The following is a 24,913-nucleotide window of genomic DNA, read 5'->3' on the forward strand; positions in this document are numbered from 1 at the left end:
GTGGAAAATAGAAAGGGCTGAAAAGGAATTAAAAGAAAAGGATAAAAGAAAGGAGGAACATGCAATGATAGCAGCATAGGGGTCTGACTCAGATGATGATGAAGCTGATGAAACTGTATTCATGGCACTTGGAGATTCAGACTTAGATGAAAAAGATGATGCCACTGAGGTAAGCATACTTGAACTTAAAGAAAAACTACTTGTTTTCTAAATCAAAATTTGTTTTCTTGATGAGTGCACTAATTAATGATTTTCAAAAATTAACTTCTGATAGAGATGAACTGTTCAATAGTTTTGCAAACTTTAAATTTGATCTCATTGAATAAAAGGCCTGTAAAGTTATAGTTGGCAATGAAAACTGCACTCTCAAGAAACAGGTTGCAGAACTTGATTCTTCTAATAATGATCTTAAGTCTGAAATCCTTAAATTCACTCTCACTAAAAATGGGAAAAAAGCCATGAGTAAAGAACAAGAAAATGTTGAACTTGAATTAGAAAAGTGCAAACTAGAGTACAGTAATGCAGCTGACATGATAAACAAACCGAGTTAAGAAATGTCTATACTGAAACTTGATCTTGAAAGATTTATGTTATATCTATGGCAACCTTGGACATCTAACCACTGAATGCCCAGTAGCTGCTAAAAGCAAATCAAACAGTCAAAACCTGGTAAATAAATTCTCTCAGACCAAAAAGAAAAGAACTGGTTCAGGACAGAGAAATAGGTTACACTACATGTTGCCAACATGGACTAGAAGAAATTTGATTCATCCTTTTACTCATAAAATAGGACCCAAGCTTGTCTGGGTTCTTAAGTCTAACCATTTAGTTCTTTTGTAGGAGAAAGTGAAAGAAAGCAAAATGCATTGGTACTTGAACAGTGCTTGCTCAAGACACATGTCTGGTGATAAGAAAAAGTTCCTTTCACTCTCAAAAATCAATGGAGAAGGAGTTTCTTTTAGTGATGCAAAAAAGGAAATCATTACTGGAGTTGGAAAAATTAGCTCATCTGAGTCAAGACCATTGAAGATGTCTATCTTGTAGAAGGATTAAAGCACAACCTGCTGAGCATTTCACAATTGTGTGATAAAGGTAATAAAGTTATTTTCACTCCTGCAGGTGTCAAAGTCAAGAAAATGGACACCAAGGAGATTGTGCTCACTACTAGAAGATACAGAAATGTGTACAAAGCTGACATAATAGCAATACCAGGACCAAATTTGACTTGTCTAAGTGCAATAGAAAATGATCCCCTTCTTTGGCACAGAAGACTTGGGCATGCAAGTCTGAAGCAACTAAACACACTTTCCTCCAAAGATATGGTATTGGGATTACCCAAGACCAAATTTAAAGAGGAAAAGTTATGTAGTGCTTGTGTAAGGGGAAAGTAGGTAAGATCTTCCTTTAAGTCAAAGAGCCATGTTAACACTACCAGGTGCCTTGACCTGGTTCATATGGATCTGTGTGGACCAATGAAACTTCAAAGCAGAGGTGAAAAAAGGTATGTTTTTGTAATTATTGATGATTATTCCAAGTTCACTTGGACTTTGTTTCTAGCCTCTAAAGAAGATGCCTTTGATGTCTTTGCAATTTTTATCTAGAAAATTGAAAAGAAACTGGGCACTTTATTAGTTTCCATAAGATCTGACCATGGTACAGAATTTGAGAATGTCAAGTTCTTAGAATTTTGTTTAGCAAATGGTATAGATCATAACTTCTCTGCTCCTAGAACACCACAACAAAATAGAGTGATGTAAAGGAAGAATAGAACCTTGGAAGATATGGCTAGAACAATAATGCTTGCAGCAAATGTTGCTAAAAACCTTTGAGTTGAGGCAATAAGTACTGCTGCAAATATCATAAATAGGTGCATGATTAGACCTATGTTAGAGAAGACTCTCTGTGAATTACTAAAAGGAAGAAAGCCAAACATTTCTCATTTTAGAACCTTTGGTTGTAAATGTTTCATACATAATAATGGAAAGGATAATTTGGGAAAATTTGATGACAAAAGTGATGAGGGAATCTTCTTAGGTTACACACTTCATAGTAAGGCTTACAAGGTTCTAAACATTATAACAAACTGTGTTGAAGAAAGCATGCAAGTAATTTTTTATGAATCCTGCGTTAAGACTAACCTGCAGAAAGGAAATGACTCTAAGGAACAGGTTACACAACTCGGTTCATTGAATGGAGCTAATAAATATGGAGACACTTCATCAGGGGGAACTAAATCTGGAGGCACAGTGACAGGGGGAACTGAGCCACCAACTACCCCATCTCAGAACATCAGTAATAATCCTAGTAGCTCAGTAGGCTTGGTCCCTAAAGGATATAAGTATCAAGGATCACATCCTATTGAGAATGTTCTCGCTGATCTCACTTTTGGGATCACTACAAGGTCTGGATTAAGAAGTATGTATGCTTTCAAAGCATTCCTATCAGAGATTGAGCCAAAGAAGGTAACTGAGGCATTACTTGATATTGATTGGATCATAGCTGATACAGTAATTCTTAGCTTAAGACCTTTCACATGAAGCCAAGCACGTGAGTTGCAACGACTCCAAGCCTTGTTCACATTCTTGGCCATGTGTGAGGCCCTTGTGAGCCCATCTAAGGGCCTATATTTAATAAAATATAAAGAGGCCCACCAAGACACCCCAAACCCACCCACTTAAATGCCAAGGGTAATTTGGTCTTTATCCCTCCTTTCTAAGTGACTATTAAGCCATGTAATAGGGTTAGTCTTGATTTAGTTGATTCCTATTATTCAAGAAACAAAGACTTGTAAATTTTTGACTTCTCTTTCTCATTATTTAGAGAGTCCAAAACTAAATTCTCACTAGTAGAGTGATACTAGTGTTGTATCTTGGTTAGAAACTAGGTTCTTGAGGTTCTTTGAGTTCCTCTTGGTCCAAGTAAGAACTTGGTATTGATATTTATTAGTCTTAGGGTCCTTTCTCTTGTTAGGGTTCTTAGATTAATGAATATTGTGTGTCAAGTTTCTATCTCTTTCTTTTGTAAATCTTGCTAACATTGTGTTGTTGAATATAAAAGTCTAGTAAAGCCGTGTGGGGATCTTTTGATTCACTAGCAATATTGTCTTTGTTGTTCTTGTTGTTAAACTCACTTTTCTAGTTCAAACAAGTGTTGCAAGCCTAGTGAAGCCGTGTGTGGCCATTTTCGATTCACTAGAACTTTTTTGTTCATCTTGTTGTTCTTGTGTTGGTTGAAATCTCTTGATACACACTTAGCATTGTATCATTTGGTATCAAATCTCAAGGCTAGGTTTTGTTCTTTCAAAAACAATCTTGGAAAGCTCTTACCAAAAAGTGTGTTCTTGGACATTTTGGTAAAAAAAATTGGTTGTAGATCTATAAAAGTTTTACTTGTTTAGTTGTTTCTTGTGTTGGTTTCTTTCTCATCAACACAAAGGGTGTCTAAATCTAAAGTTGAGCTTAATGAAAAAGAGAATTGTGTTGTGAAAAAAAAAAGCCTTGAAAGTGACCATTGTGGTGTATTGTTGTTGTGTTCTTGAAGGTGTTGATGTTGTGTTCATCCTAAACTTCTCCTCATCTTATGTCTTTACTTCTATAAAGATAAATAGATCCAAAAAGGTTGTAAGACAAAATTGAAAATTGTTTGTGAGAAGACTTGCCAACATCACCTTTTCAAGACTTGACAAGCACTTTTCCTTAAAACAAGGAACCTTGTCTTGTGGGACTAGTGAGGTCAAACATCACCTTTTGAGTTTAAAAAAAAAAAAAGGGTTTGAAAATTGTTACAGCACTTTATGTTTTCCATCCCAATAACCAGTCATCCATTACAAAAGATCTAAGGGGACTAAGACTTCAAGTTGATGAACTATTTATGTGGACCCGCGGGCATTGACATGCTGCCACATCACCCTAGTTACTATTCACGTGATAATTAAGCTCAAATTTGGATGTTCTAGTTTCTAATTATTGATTCCTACTTTCCTCTAATTGACTTGAGAACTAATTAACAAACTAGTACATTCTACTAGCTTGTCAATTAGTCACTTGAAGCATTGTGTTTGTGTCAACGTTTGTTTGTGTGCTTTTGTCGTTTGAATACATTGTAACTCTTGGCTCTAGTCCGACAAGAATTCTTTGAGTTTCAAATAAGAATCCATTTCGGGCAAGAGCATACTCATACCTTACGGATTCATGGGTTCCTAGCCAATCTATAACTCTTGTGGAACTTAAGTGTGAGTGAACAAAGAGAGTGTGAGTGAGGAGAGGGATTTTAAACTAACTTATTTGTTGCTTGTGTAGGTGATACCTTGATAATGGAGGGAACCACGTCTCATACCGTGAATTCTAATGAAATAGAGAATATGAGGGTCACTCTTAAGGCTATGGCCCGAGCTCTTGAAAGGTTTAGTACGGAAGTGGGAGCCATAAGGGGAGAAGTGACAACTATTAGTGGGAGGTTAGAACAAGTGGAGAGTCAAAGGAACTCTCGTCTTTCTACTACTTGACATGTTTCGTCAAGTGGACATGATAGAAATTCCTCCGCCACCGTTACTCCCAAAACATGGCCATAATTGCCAAATCCTTCACTAGCTCCACTAAATGCCGCAAGCCAAACCACTTATAACCCTCTAAACCAAGACACCAATAGACCAACCCATTCCTAAATGTCTCAAGTTCCGCAAGATGTACTCGGACGTCAAATTCCTCTACAAATCCGAACCCCTCCCCCCCTTTCAAGCTCCACTAAACCAAAGACCACCACCTTCACAAAATCCAATTCCTCCGAATCAAGTTTCAAATGTCGAAAATCATCCCGTCCACCTTAAGGAATATGGTAGAGAGGATTATGAAGGGTATAGAGCCTTTAACGATGCCTACATTAGGGAGGAAGAGATGAGAGGAGGTCGTGTGGATCCAAGGAGATACCAAGGGTATGGAGAAAGGGGAAACCGACACCTAAAGAGAGACGTAGGCATCAATACCATCAAATTGAGCCTACCTATCTTTAAGGGTGAAAGTGACCCCGAGGTGTATCTTGCTTGGGAGTCGGCATGTGATAAAGTGTTTTAAGTGAATGATATATCGGAGGAGAAGAAGAGTTGTTATGCCATAGCTCATTTTGAAGGCTATGCTAACACTTGGCGGGAATACGTCAAGCGGTTCGGCAATGAGTTGGTAGAGGGACAACCACCACCATGGTTTCAGTTGAGGTACCTAATGAGGCAATGGTATCTTCCCAAAAGTTATCGTCATGAGTTGCTTGCTTGGTTGTACAATTTGCGATAAGGGAATCAAAGTGTTATGGCATACTATGACGAGTATCAACAACTCATGTTGAAGCTTGATCATCGGTGAGAACAAATTGGCCATGACATCATTCGGTTCAAGTGTGGGTTGAACAAAGAGATCTCCACTCATTTGACGCTTCACAAGTTTGATACCGTTGAACGAATTTTCCAAGCGGCTCTTGAGATTGAAAGAGAGCTTAAAGAGAGGCCGTCGTTCAAGGCAAAGGGACTATCAACCTCGGGTTGGCCGTGGAGCAAAGATATGGTTCAACCATCTTTGGGTTGGCCCAAAAACAAGGACCAACCCGCCACTACAAGGCTGTCCGAGCCTAAAACAGTCCATAAATTTCCTCCCCGGCAAGAAGCTCACAAGTATCCTAATCCTATTGGGTTCCAATGTTTCAAGTGCCAAGGTTTGGGACATAAAGCCAATAAATTTCAAAACCAGCGCAATGTGATCCTAAGGAAAGGGAGATTGTATTACCTTGGTGAGAAAGTGGGTCTTGAAAAAGAAGAGAATGAGGCCGAGCCTCAAGATGGAGAGAAACCCGAAAATGAGCCACATGATGATAATGATTGTGAGGATGCTTATCCGCAAGAAGGGGAGTGCATGGTTCCAAACTTTGTAGTGAGGCGTGCCATGATTAGTAAGGCGATAGATGACCCTAGCCAAAGGGGAGAATTTATTCCATACTAAATGTCTTGTGAAGGGAAGTGTGTGTACTATGGTGATAGATAGTGGAAGTTGTGCAAATGTGGTTAGTGTTGCAATGGTAAACTTCTTGAAATTGCTGACTACACCTCACACTAGTCCTTACAAGTTACAATGGTTGAATGAATGCGGCGAGTTAAAGGTCACAAGGCAATGTGTGATACGTTTTAAGGTAGCCAACTACCATGACGAGGTGCTTTGTGATGTGATACCAATGCAAGCTTGTCACTTGTTGTTAGGAAGGCCTTGGCAATACGATAGGTCGACCAAACATGATGGAAGGTCCAATCGGTATACACTTGAGAAGGATGGCCGAAAGGTCGATCTTCATCCATTATTGTCTTCCCAAGTGAATGAATTATACCAAAAGATGCGAGAATTGAGGGAAAATGGAAAGAACGCTGAGAGTGAGGGAAAAAAAGGGGAACCCGAGAGTGAGGAAGTAGGGGAAACCTAGGGGCTCCTAATTTCTAAGGGTCAAGAAAGTGTGGTGATGATGGCTAGGAGGAAAGAATTATTTGTGGATCATGATGAGGACACTTCGATGCTCCTCTTGGCTCATTATTTTAACACTAACGCCACTAACATTTCTATTTCTCCTCCTATTTCTCATGTTTTGCAAGATTACGAGGATGTCTTCCCAAAGGAATTACCGCAAGGATTGCCCACGCTTCGGGGAATTGAACACCAAATAGATTTTGTGCCAGGTTCATAATTGCCCAACAAATCGGCTTATAGGAGCAACCTGATAGATACCAAGGAATTACAACGCCAAGTTGAGGAACTCCTCAACAAAGGATATATCAAGGAGGTATGAGCCCTTGTGCGGTTCTGGTGCTACTAGTTCCCAAGAAAGATGGGACTTGGCTTAAGTACGTTGATTGTTGAGCCGTCAACAAGATAACGGTAAAATATCATCACCCTATTCCTAGGTTAGATGATATGCTTGATGAATTGAGTGGTTCGTGTTTGTTTTCTAAAATTAATTTGAGGAGTGGCTATCACCAAATTCGTATGCAACCAGGTGATGAATGGAAAACCGCCTTCAATACCAAATTCGATCTCTATGAATGGATGGTTATGCCATTCGGCCTAACAAACGCTCCAAGTACTTTCATGAGGCTAATGAATCATGTGATGAAGCCATTTATCGGAAAGTTTGTCGTTGTTTATTTTGATGATGTATTAGTGTATAGTAAGTCCTTAGATGAGCATGTAAAGCATTTACAATGTGTGTTTGATGTCCTTCGAAAAGAGAAGTTATATGCTAATCTGGAAAAGTGTTCTTTTGGTGTCCATGAGGTTGTATTTCTTGGGTTTGTGGTGAGCTCAAGATGGGTCGAAGTGGATGAATCTAAGATTGACGCCATTAAAAATTGGCCAACTCCAAAAATCGTAGGTGAAGTGAGAAGCTTCTTTGGGTTGGCTAGTTTTTATAGACGTTTTGTAAAAGGATTTAGCACCATTGCCGCCCCTTTGACCGAAGTGATTAAAAAGGATCGGCCTTTCAAGTGGGAAGATGAACAAGCTAAGGCCTTCGAGAACTTGAAAGTTATGCTCATCTCGGCCCCTTTGCTACAATTGCCGAATTTTGACAAGACTTTTGAGGTTGAATGTGATGCAAACAAAGTCGGCATAGGCACGGTTTTAATGCAAGAATTGAAGCCTATTGCCTACTTTAGCGAAAAGCTCAAAAGAGCAACTCTAAACTAATCTACGTATGATTTTGAGTTGTATGCCTTGATTAGATCCTTGTCCACTTGGCAACATTATTTGTTGCCTAAAGAATTCGTGATCCGAACGGATCATGAATTCTTGAAGCATCTACGGGCACAAGACAAGCTTAACTGGCGGCATGCCAAATGGATTGAATTTCTTGAAACTTTCCCTTATGTTATTCAATACAAGAAGGGTAAAGACAATGTGGTTGCCAATGCTTTGTCCCGAAAACATGTGCTTGTGTCTACTTTGTCGTCTAAGTTGATGGGGTTTGAAAGCCTCAAGTCTTTATATCCCGAGGACCCTCACTTCGCTCCTATCTATAGGGGAAGTGGAGAGTTGGAAAGGGATAGGTGGGTTACGGATAGGGGTTCCCATCCCTATACCAAATTTGATGGATACTTGTTTAAAGGTAGAGATTGTGTGTTCCCTCAAGTTCGTGGAGAGAATTATTTGTGAGGGAAGCACACAAGGGCGGTCTAATGGGCCATTTTGAGGTCGAGAAGACCCTCGAAATTTTGGAAGAACAATTTTATTGGCCTAGAATGCACAAGGATGTGGCCCAAATTTGTGGCCCATGTGTTGAGTGCAAAGGAGCCAAGTCACGGCTCCAACCCCACGGGTTGTACACCCCATTGTCCACCCCTTTGCGTCCTTGGCTTGACATATCAATGGACTTCGTGTTGGGATTGCCGAGGACTAGAAGGGGGCGAGATAGTATTTTTATCGTAATGGATCGGTTTTCCAAAATGGCTCATTTTATTCCTTGTTTTAAATGTGATGATGCGCCTAGCGTAGCCTCTTTATTTATTGATAATGTTGTAAAACTTCATGGTGTTCCGAGGAGCATAGTGAGTGATAGGGATTCTAAATTCCTAAGCCACTTTTGGAAGTCCATGTGGGGTAGACTCGGTACTAAGTTATTGTTTTCGACTTCATGCCACCCACAAACCGATGGCCAAACGAAAGTAGTAAATAGGACCTTAGGGCCTATGCTACGGTCCATGGTTAAAGGAAAAATGACTTCTTGTGAGGAGCACTTACCATTGATTGAGTTTGCTTATAATCGTGTTATACACTCGAGCAAGGGGATGACACCCTTTGAGTGTGTATACGGCATCAACCCCCTCACCCTTTTGGATTTAACCCCTTTGCCAAGTGATCTTGTGATAAGCTTAGATGGAAGCAAACGGGCCGAGGCCATGAAAAAACTACATGAGAAGGTGAGGTTGCAGTTTGAGAAGAAAAACCAAGAAGTTGCAAGGCGAGCCAACAAAGAAAGAAGAAAGCTCATTCTTAAACCGGGAGATTGGGTGTGGGTGCACCTAAGGAAGGATAGATTCCCGTCTCAAAGAAATGCTAAGTTGATGCCACGGGGTGATGGTCCGTTCCAAGTATTAGAAAGGATCAACGTCAATGCCTACATAATTGATCTACCCCCGAAATATCAAGTGCACAACACTTTCAACGTGTGTGATCTCTCTCGGGTGGAAACGGTGGAGGATGGCAATGATCCGAATTTGAGGACAAATTCCCTTCAAGATGGAGAGGATGATACGGGAATTCTTAGCTCGAGACCTTTCACACGAAGCCAAGCACGTAAGTTGCAACGACTCCAAGCCTTGTTCACATTCTTGGCCATGTGTGAGGCCCTTGTGAGCCCATCTAAGGGCCTATATTTAATAAAATATAAAGAGGCTCACCAAGACACCCTAAACCCACCCACTTAAATGCCAAGGGTAATTTGGTCTTTGTCCCTCCTTTCTAAGTGACAATATAAGCTATGTAATAGGGCTAGTCTTGCTTTAGTTGATTCCTATGATTCAAGAAACAAAGACTTGTAAATTTTTTACTTCTCTTTCTCATCATTTGGAGAGGCCAAAACCAAATTCTCACTAGTAGAGTGATACTAGTGTTGTATCTTGGCTAGAAACTAGGTTCTTGAGGTTCTTTGAGTTCCTCTTGGTCCAAGTAAGAACTTGGTATTGATATTTATTAGTTTTAGGGTCCTTTCTCTTGTTAGGGTTCTTAGATTAATGAATATTGTGTGTCAAGTTTCTATCTCTTTCTTTGTAAATCTTGTTAACATTGTGTTGTTGAATATAAAAGTCTAGTGAAGCCGTGTGGGGCTCTTTCGATTCACTAGCAATATTGTCTTTGTTGTTATTGTTGTTAAACTCACTTTTCTAGTTCAAACAAGTGTTGCAAGCCTAGTAAAGCCATGTGTGGCCATTTTTGATTCACTAGCACTTTGTTGTTCATCTTGTTGTTCTTGTGTTGGTTGGAATCTCTTGATACACACTTAGACTTGTATCAATAGTCATGCAGAAAGAGTTGAATCAGTTTGAGAGAAGCAAAGTATAATACTTAGTCCCTTTTCCAAAAGATAGAACAGTAATTAGGACTAACTCAATGACAAACCTATTTCATTTTGTGATCCTCTATTTTAATCTTTTATTGAGTGTGTCAGGATTTTAAAAATGGATGATGTATGGATGATGTGCTGCTAAGTTTATTATCATCAAAAAGGGAGAATTTGTTAGGGAATGTGAAGTTTTGATGATGGACATATGAATAAAACATGTTGTGCAAGTTGTTCTACACAAGTGAACAAGTTACAGGCAAGACTACTGATAAGATGACACTGCGTAAAAATAGGAGTGGATAAGTAACATGCTCTCAACACTTATCACATCAGCTGAAGTAGATATAAAGGAGAGGATAAGTGCAGCATCTAGAAGTAGAGTTGATCAAGAAGTCCTGCAAAGACTATGAGATAGAAAAGAAGAATCCTATTCGAGCAAGGAGAGAGAGATGGCAGCAAAGAGGGAGTGAAAATACCTGGGAGTTCTATTGAAGATAGAAGAGTACATCAACTAAAGGACTCCGTCAGGAGTTGGATTAAATACAACAAACGACATTCAAGTGTTTCACTGATTCACTGAAAAAGATAGTCAATAATCAGCAAATCAGTTCTACAACTTGAAGAAGCTAGTGGAGCAACCTGGTCCTTTACTTAAAGTCATAGACTTTGTGTATTAGGTTGGTCATTGAGTCATATTGAGTTGTAATCTCTAGTATCAGTGAAGTATAAACCGACTTAGGATTAATGTCTTCAAGTTGGGGAACTCGAAGATGGGAAGATTAGTGTTTTGTAGAAGTAGAAGTTAGAAGTTTTAATTCCTAGTTTACAAGAAGCCTTGTAATTTGTTGATTGTTGAGGCTCAAGAGTTATAGTGAAGTTGGGGTTAAATCCTGTAGAGGTACAGGTCGTGATTTTTTACACCTTTCTTGAGTCGGGTGTTTTTCACGTAAAAATACTATGTTAAAGTTTTACTTCAGTAAACCATGTTAGCTCACATGTTCCACAGATAGGCAACTAAGTAGAGTAGAATATTAAAATTGGTAGGGCACGCACTCTAACAGCACCAAAATGGCGCAATAATCAAAACACAATAGACGATAATCAAGACAGATATCTACACTACCATACTACGACTAGTCTACTCTAATTCACATCCTCCACATTTCCCTATCTAATGTCATTTCCTCAATAACTTGAATATGCATCATGTCCCGTCTAATCATCTCTCCTTGATACTTCTTCGGCCTTTCTGGGTTATGTAAAATTCATTTGAACCATTTCAAATTGATCTTTAATAATATAAATTATATTCCCCTAACTACAAAATGGAGGGGCAATCTAGCACACCTTTTTCATTAAAAATCATACTATCATTTTAGGTGCAATCTAGCACATTTTTTTCATCAACAATCATACTATCATTTTCTCCTGCATTATTGCCTACATATTAGTCTCAAGTTTACACTCCATATCATTGTTCATTTATGCATGTACGACTTTTGCCTATCCAGTTTAGTACTTTGAATCAAAAAAAGATTGTGAAGAGTAACAACACAAAACTAGATTAGGCTGCTAGATTTTGGCAAGCTTCTTATAATCAGTGAGGACGCCCAATTCTAGCAGTAAGATAGCTTCTCTTGCCAGTCGATATTAGGGGAAAACGAGTGGAAGCTCAACTGATCAAGACTCGAAGATGAAACAAGAGACCACTTGCTTTTCCAATGTGATTACTCAAAGATGCTATTGGCTAGAGTGATGAGATGGGCACAGAAGACCAATATTGTTGATACATCCTGGCAGATGCACCTGGACTGGGCAATCAAAAACGCACGAGGAAGAACACAGACTGCTCAACTATTCAGGTTGTTGTATGCTGGAGTCACTAATGGCATTTGGATGGAGAGAAACTTGTGCATCTTTGAACACAAGCAGAGGTCCTGGGAAGCAGTGGCAAAAGGAATAGCGTACACTTGTAATGTGAGAGCTAAAGCACAATTACAAAGCCTTGTTCAGTCACTGAACTTCTAGTTTAGGCTGCTAATATTTTCTTTAGTTGTTTTTGTCACAACTTTTGGATAGTTGGGTTGTAGCAAACAATTCATACAATATCAATGTATTATACCATCCAAACCAAGCTTCAGTCAATCACATATCAATCATTACGAAAACAATCTAATGAACCAATATGGCTCATACAGGGTATACTTTGTTCCTTTTGTATACCTTGGATCTGTTCTTGAGAACACAATGGACAACACAGTAAACAAATCGGAGGACAAGGAAGAGGACAAAGCTGACTAGGGAGACTATCTTCCAATATTTCGTGATGTTGTCAAGGAATGCTCTCTTGCATAATTGGCAGTCGAAGCAAAGCTCGCGCTGTACATTGCTCCAAAACACACAGTCACTGTCTGCTACTGGTGGCCCTGCTTTGGGCATGGTCAAGTAGGTAGCATTGTGAAACTCCAAGTCGCAATAAGTGGGTAGCTTGCAACAACTCGACTGCACACACCAAAACAAAGATTTAAGTTGTAGTATACACTATGATAGTACCAGTCAGGAAGGACTTTATGTATTGTCTCCTTTTTGAAAACTATCAATAAATTTTAACATGTGATATCATTTTTTACCAGATTAAAAAGATATCACACAGTATTTATCATAGAAATTTATCTATAATTACTTTATCAGTTAGTAATCTGATTATGAACATCTTAACTTTAACTTTAACTAAGAAGAATATAGTAATTATGGCATATTCATTGCGTAATCAAAATCTCTGCTAGTAGATCAATTGATGGAGAAGGAAGATAATGGGTAAAGAGAAAAGTAATCAAGAACCTGAATATCAGAGACGCTATATTTGAAAAGTTCAACCCCTTTGCCAGAAGGCATCCGCTGACAAAATTCGAAATCAGCCAAACAGCTATTAATCTGCTCAGCATTCAACACATACTTCTGCAACAAGTAGTGCGAGTAATCTCCACCTCTCCCAAATAAAGCTCTGCTCACGTTTCGATTGGTGACCAAAATTGAGAACACCATTAAACAGAACGCTCCAAAATACACCAACGATGACGAAATCAAATATATCCAGAAGAAAAACTTGATTTGGGACAAGGACCAAACAAATCCCGAACCCCAAACAACCAGTATAGACACTCCCACTATCAGCAAAGGCTTCTCCCACACTTTCTCGCAAGGCGTATTGCTGTCACTGAAATGTAACCATATTGCACACCCTATGGCTGCCAAAGAAACCGCTATAGTCACACAGTCCATGAATATCATTATGCGTTTGGGGTTTTCTCGGATCATTTTTTTTCCGGATGAAAATCGATTACTTAAGTTGAAAAAGTAACCGATGAGTGTGAATCTTATGCTTGTAATCTGCTTAGGCAAATCCCTATAAATCTAATGGTGTGAACAATGAGACTGAAATATATGGAAAAGAGTAGGATGAAGGAAGTCTACAATGAAATTATGCCAATTGTTTCCGCAACAAAACAAACAGCAGTCAACATTCATTAATTTGTTGGACTATCTAAGCTCAATAGATAACTTACCCTTTAAACTTATAAAAATATTTCACTTAGGCACTCGGATTAAATTATATTCCTATTGAACACCACAACTCCTGAGAAAGTGTTTTAATTAGACACTTTGGATTCAAATTTTGAAAAAAAAAATAGTCCTGCTAAATAAAAGATCCAGCAAAACCTTGTCGTGCTATTATCATCATGCACCCTAAGCTCAGAAAGATGTGAAGTTGTAGATGACAATGGTCCAGAAAATCTATTAGAATGGGTAGCTAGCTAGCTGCTCTACCTGTATCGAATTCCCTACCACATTAGGAAGCAAACTATGAAATGAAAGTGGAATGCAGATAAAACTAAAAGCTCCCATTTAGTCAGATTTTACAACAACAACAAACCTAATGTATTCCCACCTAGTGGGGTTTGGGAAGGGTAGAGTGTACGTAGACTATACCACCACCTCAGGTGAAGTAGAGAGGCTGTTTCCGATAGGACCCCCCGGCTTAGAACCAATAACAGTATAGTAAACACAAAACATAAATGCATATAAACTTGTACATGCAAAATAAACTAACAATGTCAGCCACAAGATACTACTAAAAACTACATATCCGAAACCACAGACAACACTCCACCCACGAACAAGAAACTTCAAAAACAAATAAAGAACGCCCCCTACTGTTACCGACGCACTCCCACCCCCTAACCCTCTACCTTAATACACATCCTCCACAGTTTCCTATCAAGGATCATTTCCTCCGTAAGCTGTAACTGCTCTATATCATGCCTAATCACCTCCCTCCAATATTTCTTCGACCTACCTCTACCCCGCCTAAAATCATCCATAGCCAGTGTTCTCACACCTCCACACTGGAGCATCAGAACCCTTCCTCACCACGTGCCCGAACCAACGTAACCTCATTTCTTGCATCTTGTCCTCCACTGAAGCCACTCTTACTTTCTCCCGAATAATCTCATTCCTCACCCTATCTTTACTGGTATGACCACACATCCATCGCAACATCCTCATCTCCGCCACCTTTAACTTTTGGATATGGGAGTTCTTAACTGGCCAGCACTCTGCTCCATACAACATAGCCGGTCGGACTACCACTTTGTAGAACTAACCTTTAAGCTTCGGGGCACCTTCTTATCACATAAAACTTCCAAAGCGAGCCTCCATTTCAACCATCCTGCCCCAATACGATGCATGGCATCTTCATCAATCTCCCCATTGCCTTGAATCATAGACCTCAGTTACTTGAAACTCTCCCTCTTCTGAATAGCCTAAGAGTCCAGTTTCACAACCACGTCAGCCTCCTACAACACATCACTAAACTTACACTCCAAGTACTCCATCTTGGTCCTACTCAAACGAAATCCTTTAGGCTCAAGGATCTGTCTCCAAATATCCAACTTATCATTAACTCCACCCCGAGTCTCGTCAATCAATATCACATCATCAGCAAAAAACATACATCAAGGCACTCCCCCTTGAATATGCCGCGTCAAAACATCCATTACCCAAGCAAATAAAAAAGGGCTAAGAGTCGATCCCTGGTACAACCCTATCAAAACCGGAAAGTGCTCCGAATCTCCACCTACCGTCCCCACACGAGTCTTCGCGCCGTCATACATATCCTGAATCAACCTAACATACGCCACGGGCACCCCTCTAGACTCCAAGCACCTCCAGAGAATCTCCCTGGAACTCTATCATATGCCTTCTCAAGATCAATAAATACCATGGGCAAGTCCTTCCTCTCCCGAAATTGAAAATTTGAGGTTTTGAAGTTGTGATTTTTGGAACTTGAAGTTGTGTTTGGACATACATTTTAATTGGAAAAAAATTGAAGTTTTGTTAGTGAAAGTGAGTGAAATTTCTCCCAGAAGCTGGCCAGGAACTTGAAAAATATTTGAGGATCAGATTTACAAAATCTGATCAAATTTCATGGCCAAACAGATATTTAAAAATACATTTATCCAAAATTTATGGCCTAACACTAGCTAAGGAAGCTTACTAAGCTGCGGGATTGGCTGGCCAGAGAAATTAGACTTACTCATCGAATACAAGGAGTCCAGAAGGCGATCATCGGAGATTATTGGAATCCACATGCAGCTGCTAGAGAGATGAACTGCATGCATTTCCCAAGCCACCAACACCATTAAGATGATTAATGAGTGATACATCCAGAACCCTAATCTTATCTTCTTGGAGAAGCTGTAAATTTCAAACTTAAAGCCACCAGTAAAGGAATATGTTAAAAGCAACAAGGTTATTGAATACACTAAACTCACTGAAACTTCGGCAAACAAGTTGCTGGATATATATAGAGAGAGTGGATTAATTCTAATGCATCAAGAGCCCTCAAGATTTGTCCAGTCGGCGATCAACACATTGTGCATGGCTCAAATGAAGTACTTCCAACTGCTTCAATTTGGATAAGATCAATGTGTATCCTTCCTTTACTCTTGAAATTTCAAATAATGTTGTAAGTAGAAGAACGTACCCACTACCCAGGCTTCCTTGTTCTCCTTTAGCCAAGTTACATTAAGAAATTTAGCGCATAGGGAAAACAGTTTTGTTTACAATACCTGCTCATCCTATTGCTGCCAACAGTACCTGCTCGTCCTATTCTGACATTTTTCTTCACTGCAAGATTTAACTAACACATTGCTATATTAAGAGGGAAGGACTTCAGAGGCTCAAATCAAATCATATTCATCAGAAATCTCAACTTAGCACGTGCAGCAAACTTGTGTGGCTCACTTGATGAAACAGTTTGCCCGCTTATTTACCAGAGACTATGAACTATTTTGAGTGGTTGAAAGAGATTTCAGCACATGTAGAGAAGATGGCATTACTTATTATGCTTCATTAATGTATGTGCAACTTTTAACAATCTAGTTTTAGTACTTTGAATCAGAAAAAAAAAGTGAATAGTAACAACCCAAACTCTGAAACGTTAAGTCCTTATGCTGCTAGATTTTGGCAAGCTTCTTATAACTAGTGGGGACGTCCTATTCTAGAGGTAAGATAACTTCTTATGCTAGTCCATATTCCGGAAAAACTAGTGGAAGCATGACTATTCCAAGACTCAAGAATGAGTACATGTTTCAAATTAATAATGACATATAAATAAGAATAAACAGACTCGGTAATCAGGAGGTATTCACCCAAAGAATCCCTAAAAAGAAGACTAGTGGTTGACTAAGTGGTTTAGGAGTTCAAAATTCAATTTGAGGTTCCAAATTCAAATCTTAAACACTCTATTTTTATTTCTCGAAACTCCTTAGTGAAAATCCTAAATCCGCCACTGCCAGTAATAGTAAACAATAAACACAGTATCAATGTCTTATACCTCCAAACCAAGCTTCAGTCAAACAAATATTGATCATTACGAAAATGGAGATGTAACGAACCAATAGAGCTCAGGCAGGGAATATTTTGTGCCTTTGGTGTCCCTTTGACCTGTTCTTCCTGAGATCATAGCAGCAAGCACAGCAAAGAAAGAGTTGTACGCCAAAGTTTCAGAATACTACGTACTGGACCATGCCCAAAACAGGTCCGGTGGTAGCAGACAATGACTGCAAGATTTGGAGCGATTTACGGAGCAAGCTATGCTTCAACTGTCAATCATGCAAGAGAGCATTCCTTGACAACATCAAGAAATATTGGAAGATATTGCCCCTCATCAACTATTGAGAAGAGTGGATTGATTTTAATCCATCAAGTGCCGTCAAAAGTGGCCCAATCAATACATTATAGCTCAAATCAAGTACTTCAATTTGGATAAGATCAATGTTTATCCTCCCTTTAATCTTGAATTTACAAATGATGTTTAAGTGGAAGAGTGTACCCAGGCTTCTTTGTACTCCTTTCGCCAACTTAAAGCAACAATTTAGTGGGGGGAAAACAGTTCCATTTTGCTGCACCTGCTCGGCTGCTCATCGATTGGTGCCTTCATCTTCTTATTCTAGCATTTTCCTTGTCTGCAAGATCTGACAAACTTACTGATATATCAAGAAGGAAGAACTTCAAAGGCTCAAATCAAATCACATTCATCTGAAATCTCAACATAGCACGTGCAGAGAACTTGCATGGTTCACTGGATGAAAAATTTTGCCCTCTCATTTACCAGAGGGGATGAACTCCTTTGAGTGGTTGAAAGAGATTTCTGCACACGTAGAGAACATGGCACTATAATTACTTATTATGCTTCATTAATGAATGGGCAACTTTTACCTATCCAGTTTTAGTATTTTGAGTCAGAAAAAAATTATGACTAGTAACAACCCAAAACTCATAAATGCTAAGTGGTTGCGCTGCTAGATTTTGGCAAGCTACTTAAAATCAGTGGGGACGTCCAATCTTACTAGTCCATATTAGGTAAAAACGAGTGGAAGCACGACTGATCAAGACAAAAATATGTATATGTTTCAAATTAATAATGGCATATAAATAAAAATAAAGAGACGCTGTAATCAGGGGGTGGAGGGTATACACCGGAAAACTCACCTAAACACAAGACTAGAGGTTGACTAAGTGGTCTAGGAGTTCAAAATTCAACTTGAGGTTCCAAATCCAAATCTTACGCACTATATTTTTATTTTTCGAACCTCCTTAGTAAAAATATTGAATCTGCCATTGTCGGTAATAGTAAAAAATACACAAAATATCAACATTTTGTATCATCCAAATCAAGCTTCAGTCAAAAAATATTAATCATTACAAAAATGGAAATGTAACGAACCAGAAGGGATCAGGCAGGGCATACTTTGTGCCTTCAGCGTCCCTTTAATCTGTTCTTGATCATGAGATCACAGCAACAAGCACAGGAAAGAAAGAATTGTATGCCAAAGTTGATGAGGGACAATATCTTCCAATATTTCTTGATGTTGTCAAGGAATGTTGTCTTGCATGATTGACAGTTGAAGCATAGCTCGCTCTGTAAATTGCAACAAATCTTGCAATCATTGTCCACTACCGCCGGCCCTTTTTGGGGCATGGTCCAATAGGTAGCATTCTGAAATTCCAAGCTGCAGTAAGTGGTGGTTTGCAACAACTCGACTGTACACACCAAAACAAAGATTTAAGTTGTATTTACTAACATAATACTATTTCCTGAACTAGCTAGTACCCCTACAAAGTTTTAAGTATTTCTTTTAGAATATAGGTACTAGTTCAGGAAGGACTTTATGTGTTCTCTTTTTTTATACTATCAATAAACTTTAACATGTGATTATATGTTAATCATCATTTTTTACCAGATTAAATAGATATCATATAGTGCTTATCATAGAGATTTTATCTATAATTACTTTATTAGTTATGTGATCTAATTATATTCATCTTTGTTGCATCATCAATGTGCTCAACTTAAACTCAGAAACATATACTCCCTTCTATCCGGCCTAACCCATACGCACGCCCCTTAAGTACGCGTCATTTTTCACTTAGGCACCTCAAGTGGACATTGCTTCATTTTGGCACCTCAAGTGGCCTTCAAGTGTGCCACTTTGACACCTTTTGCTGGCACAGCACATGGTGTGTTGCACTACACTAAAGGCACGTGAGGAGCTCTATTTTATGATTTTCATATTTTTTTTACCTCCTTCCTCTTCCTTATTTCTTCTTCCATCAACTCAACCTTCCACCACCATTATTAACCATTGTTTAGTTTCCAACATCAACTTCAAACCTTCTTCTTCTCCGTCCATCAGCTCCAACTTCCAACATCACCGCCATCAACCAACAAACTAGCACCAAATTTTTGAATTAAAGAAAAAAAATCACATACTAATTTTGAAAATTAAAAATCACATCTTAAATCACATTTCCATGATTGTTGTAAAAAAATAAAAATAGTGTAACCAAATTTTGCGCACAACCACCATTGATTTTACTATTCACCTCCACAATTTTTGTACCACAATTAAATTCAATATCACTATCAAACTTACCTTCACTCAATTTTCATTAATTGAGTCTAAACCAAAGCATAGCAACTTAACAGCAACATGCTTATATACCAAGTTTAATTTTCTCATTACATTACACCCATTGCAATAACACTAAGTAAAACCAAGAAAAAAAATATATCAAACAAAAGCTGGAAAGGAAAAATTTCTTATTTTATTTTTTCTTAACAAGATGATGATCAACAACAAAAGCTTCACTAAGAAAATGCAAAGATATCAACAATATATTGACATTGGAGAAGAGAATTGAGGGGTTGGGACGCGGGAAGGCGTGGGTGGGTGGGCTGAAGAAGTTAATTTAGGGTGGGGAAGCGGACGGGGCGGGGGGCTGGAGAAGACAGATGGAGATGGGAGGGGTGGGGATTAAATTTAGTAATTTTTTTTTATAATTATTTGAGTTAAAAAAATTTAAGTGTTGATATTTGATTGGTAATTTATTTTTTTTAATTAAAAATAATTATTTAACAAATAATTTGGAGAAAAATGACAAATGTCATTATATTATTATTGATCACTTTTCATGTCACATGGTATATTTTTGCTGATTCAGCAAAAGGTGTCAAAGTGGCACACTTGAAGGCCGATTGAGATGTCAAAATGGAACAATATCCACTTGAGGAGATTAAATGAAAAATGATGCGTACTTAAGCGGGTTGCGTATGGATTTTGCTCTTCTATCCCAATTTATGTGATGTTATTTAATTTGGCATAAAACTTAAAGAAAGAAAACTTTTGATCTAAAACAAGTCATATGTTTGTATGACTGTAAACTATATTGCTCGAATTCTTTAAAAATATCATCACGTGAGTGTCGATTTCTCTAAAAGTAGTATAATTTTGCTGTTTTGGAGACCGTGAGCGTCTATTTCTCTAAAAGCAGTATAGTTTTGGAGAATTCAAATAGATGCAGTATTAGGGGTGAAATAAACATTTTAAGGTTAAATTGTTACAAATATAAAAATGTCACATTCTTTTTATATGGACTCAAAAGAAAGTGAGTCGCCTAAATTGAGTCAGTATACAATCCAGATCTGTCCTAGTAAATTAATCGATTGAGAAAGAAGATAATGGGTAAAGAAAAAAAAAGTAACGAAGAACCTGAAAATCGAAGAGGCTATATTTGTAAAAATAGCCCATTTGCCAGTCAAAAAGTCACCGAATATATCTATGTATTTGCATCTTGCTTGGAAGTTTTTTTTTTTTTTTTTTCCGGTGAGGGGATTAGAAAAGTTGAAAGAAATAAGTGATGAGAATAAAAACCCTATAGGTGTTATGTATGTGAACAATGAAAGGCAAATGGACGGAAAAGTCTGCAGTGAAAAATGATGCAATTCTTTCCACTATAACGCTACATTAATTAGTTGGTAGAGAACTACTTCGATCCTTTGGAGTTATTCACGGAAATGGCATCTCCTGTATTTCTTTAAGGAATAATATATAGTAAATTGTATTTATACACTTCGATAATGTGGGTGTGCACAAGAACTTTCGTAAAGCAAAACCACATCATTTCAACCCGTTGAACTTCTCGTCATAATTTATTTTAACACTTAAATTTAATTGATAATTATTAATCCCTTAACAACTTTAAAATATATTATTTTTCTTCCTTCGTGACTTAAACCAAGTCAAGTTTGAATGTTGTGTAAGCACTCGTGATTTGATTCATTCATGTCATTAATGAATCAAATTTAACCCAACCCACATCAAATTATTTTTTAAAAAATCACTTATTAAAATATTTTTTTAAATTCTTCTTTCTTGTTTCAACCAACAACCACCACACCGTCGCTACACAACACCGCACCACTAATTATTTCTCCTCCACTTCATTACCGACATCGAAAAATTCGCAAAGCTCTGCAACGCTACTAATACCATTAATGTTCGTCACCACAACTTCATAATGTTCATCACCACCGTCAACTCCACTCCACAATATTTACACACAACAGTAATATAACCTCCGTCATCATCATTTACACAATTTCCACCACCTCCACTGATATTAACTTAAAAAAAAATTGGAATGATTGTAAATTTCACAACACCCATCATCAATATCAACAATTTCACAATACCCATCACCAACACCAACAATATCAGATAAAAATTCAATAACAAAAAATGATATGAAAACAAATTTGTAATGAAAATAAAGAATAATGGAAGAAGATTGAAGTAGTGAAGAATGGAAATGGAACAACATTGTCATCATTGTCAACACTATAGTATTCACTGCCGATGCACAAAATCCACCGTTAACATCGACCACCGTCACAAACAATTCTATTTTCCCAATTGAATACACTTTTCAAAATCTTTAAAGTATAACGATTACACTTTTTAATAACCCAAATATACATTTCGAAAAACTTTATCCTATTACGAAAATTAATTTCTTTTTTTTAATTTGATGGAATGAAAGAGGTGGGGTGAAGATGGCGAAAGAAGGAGAAATGGAGCAATTGACTAAAGAAGAAAGGTGGGTGGCATTTATGGTTGTGAACAAGAAAGAAGGGTGGAGAGACAAATAGGTAAAAAGAAATAAATATGGGATCAGAACAATTTTTTAATTGTTTATTTTAATTTCACGTGAGTTTGAGCGTGTGGGAACACTTTCTTTGTTAGAGGAAATATTAAATTAACTTGAAACAACAATAAGTGGATAAATTATTACTTGTAAAGTTTGAGTGCTAAAGTAAGTTTTGGATACAAATTTAGGGGTGAAATAATTTTTTTTCTCTTTCATAAATTGAACAAATATTTACATTTGTTATAAAATAAGAAAGAATAAAGAAGAAGAGTAGAGAGAATAGAGAGAGTAATTGTTATTTCTTCTCTTGAAGAATGATTTACAATGAAGGAAGCCCTTTTATTTATAAGGGAAATTTGCCCTAGTTTCACACTAAAAGACAAATACATCAAATCCTGATAGACATCAAATAGATCTTGATAGATCTTGATAGACATTCACTATAATTTATATATATCCTGATAAATCCTGCTAACTGTTTATGTTGATTCGAATCAAAGGCGAACTGATCCAATCCCATTTTCCATAGAACATCTCTAGGCATAAATATACCCCACTATACCAAAGTCCGACCAAAAGTACTCCAAGTCTCTCAAGTTTCTTAGAAAAGTCCATAGTCATTCTTATAACTTCCAAAATGATCTCTACCATTTTAGGAAAGTTTAAGTTAGAATCAGAAAATGCCATTATAGTTTCGAATTATGTAGGGCCTGATTTCTCCTTCGTGAGATACGTAGGCAGCCTTTCGGCCCGGCCCATATCTCCAAAAGTTCTGTTGTCCTAAAAAGAATATTTGAACCTTCCCGACAAATTTCACTTATCCATATCATTGAGCAAAATCCTGTTCATTGAAATCCTCGTGTAATTATTACTTCATGGATCAATTCGCATGAGATGAGAAATAACTCTATGTGCTTACTTTCTACCTTATCATCTTACTTTACTTATTACTAACGGAATCTAACACGTCAGCGTTTGAGTTGTTTTAACTTTGCAAGTAATAGAAACTACTCTGTGTTGGCACAAAATGACCCTACTTCACCAGATCAAAATGAATAAGAGATCCCCTTCTTGACTATAGTTTTGATACAGGAAAAGAAAAATGACTAGTAGTAAAACTGGACTCTACCAATCATTTTTCAAACCTGTAAGCGATAGTCTCGAGGATGGAAAAAGGGAAAATGTGAGGGAAGAATTTCCAAGCTAATCAGGATCATGGAAGATTAATTGGAGGAAACATTATTGAATTGCCACTCCACTCCTAACTCATCGCCCGTCGTATAACGGTAACTTAAAAACCTGCCATTGTCATGTCATATCAAGAAGCAAAATAAAGGTAGCCCTAGAACCGTCAACAGAAGAGTCAAAAATTCGAGAATCAAAAAAGCCTAATCTAGAGAAAACCAAGGTGGTTAACTAGGAAGGAGATGACTCAATTGGACATTTGATCCTTTGTTCTATCAAGACAAACGTAATGCAAACGTCATGTCATCCATAGAGGTACTTATTTATATCCTAGTAAGACGGATAATAGTATTCAGGGCCATTTAACCCTGAAAATTCTTTTTAAGTACGAACTGCGTTTGACCTTAATTTCCAAGAACAGAATATGTAGGTGGCCTATGTCAGCTTTGGTCAACCCCTTAGAAAAATCTATTCCTTCCTTTTATGTACGAACTACGTTTGACCTGAATTCCCAAAAAAGGATGCGTAGGTGGCCTATGTCGGTTTCGGTCAACCCCTTAGGAAAATTTATCCTTTCCCTTTATGTATGAACTACGTGATGACCTGAATTCCCAAGAAAAGAATACGTAGGCGCCCCAACGGCTCGGTCATATAACCCAGGAAATAGAAACTGGGTAGAATTTTCGAGAAGGAATCTCAAAAATTTATAAGAGAAGATCAACATCCAACAAAGAGAATAAAGATCAGCAAAGACTTCAGATCCACTCAAGATGATATCATCTCAGACTACTTTAAATTGGGGCAGAAATTTTGAGGGAGGCCTCAAAATTTCAATCAACTACTAGAATATATTTTAGATTCCCCAGCACTAGTGGTCGAAGTTGAGATTTGAGAATCACCACCTGTGATAAAGTCTAGGAAGACTGAATCCCCGTCTTTGATAAAACTTCTGGTAGAGAGCCTCGACAATGCTGAATCCCTAGCAATCCTTCGTCAAATGTCGGTTATTGTCAGAATCAAGAGAAAAATGGTCGTTGAGCTAGTACATGACATGACTGGAAAAGATTTTTTAAAGTTTTACAGAAGCTTTCGAAATTATGTTCTAAAAATTAAGACTATTTTCAAAAAATCCTACAACTCACTTATTTAGTACTTGCCTAGACATCACTTGGGATGGAGTATCAGGATGGAAAACTCGATATGGCGGAATGCCCAAGAGATGGCAAGCAGCAAATTAAGGATCGAAGAAGGTCAACACGGAGTAATTTTATTCAAACTAATCATTTTCTGTGGATGTAGGGATCAATACACAAAAGTGCTAGTCTCTTTCAAAAATCCCCGAGCAAATTGGGAGCCACAACAGAGCATTAATGGCCAAGAACGGTATTTTAGGGTAGCCCTAAAAATAGGTTTAATACTTATTTATTGAGGACCCTTTGATTTGTCCATCTCATTTCTTGAGATCATGGGCGATAAACAAAAGCACCTTGTCTTCTTGACAAACATTGTATTTAGAAGTTTTCTAAAAATAGTCGCTAGTAAAAGCGACTTTGTGTCTACTAATCGTCTACCTTGAGTACAGGTACATGTA

At 37.8% G+C, this 24,913-nt stretch overlaps 1 protein-coding gene and 1 pseudogene across 18 annotated transcripts; one reads left to right on the forward strand and one right to left on the reverse strand.

Moving 5' to 3' along the window:
* The first annotated feature begins 121 nt into the window (after window positions 1-121).
* On the forward strand, window positions 122-12,111 carry LOC124896886 (annotated as a pseudogene).
* Window positions 12,112-12,180: 69 nt separating this feature from the next.
* LOC107862373 (tetraspanin-8) lies at window positions 12,181-21,015 on the reverse strand. Of its 18 annotated transcripts, none has more exons than XM_016707935.2 (7): window positions 20,700-21,015; window positions 18,374-18,690; window positions 17,043-17,797; window positions 16,215-16,272; window positions 15,680-16,047; window positions 12,925-13,331; window positions 12,181-12,585 (listed from the first exon to the last, which is right to left on the reverse strand). In XM_016707935.2, the coding sequence occupies exons 5-7, from the start codon at window positions 15,807-15,809 to the stop codon at window positions 12,274-12,276; spliced, it is 849 nt and encodes a 282-aa protein (XP_016563421.1). In that variant the 5' UTR covers window positions 15,810-16,047; window positions 16,215-16,272; window positions 17,043-17,797; window positions 18,374-18,690; window positions 20,700-21,015; the 3' UTR covers window positions 12,181-12,273. The 18 variants fall into 18 exon arrangements, 17 of the variants coding, with proteins under 17 accessions (XP_016563421.1, XP_016563419.1, XP_016563420.1 ...); XM_016707933.2 differs by having other exon boundaries at window positions 15,680-16,090; XM_016707934.2 differs by having other exon boundaries at window positions 15,680-16,090; window positions 16,215-16,285.
* Between the last annotated feature and the right edge of the window lie 3,898 nt (window positions 21,016-24,913).

The sequence above is a fragment of the Capsicum annuum genome, chromosome 3 (genome assembly GCF_002878395.1).
Source record: "Capsicum annuum cultivar UCD-10X-F1 chromosome 3, UCD10Xv1.1, whole genome shotgun sequence".
NCBI lineage: Eukaryota > Viridiplantae > Streptophyta > Magnoliopsida > Solanales > Solanaceae > Capsicum > Capsicum annuum.

Coding starts and splice junctions, on each gene's coding strand:
- LOC107862373 (XM_047409799.1), bottom strand. CDS start 15,809: ATGTATCACTCATTAATCATCTTAATGGTGTTGGTGGCTTGGGAAATG. Junction 13,332..15,679: donor GGACTCCTTGTATTCGATGA/GTAAGTCTAATT, acceptor TTTCTTTGGCAG/CCATAGGGTGTGCAATATGG. Junction 12,586..12,924: donor ATAGCGTCTCTGATATTCAG/GTTCTTGATTAC, acceptor TGGTGTGTGCAG/TCGAGTTGTTGCAAGCTACC.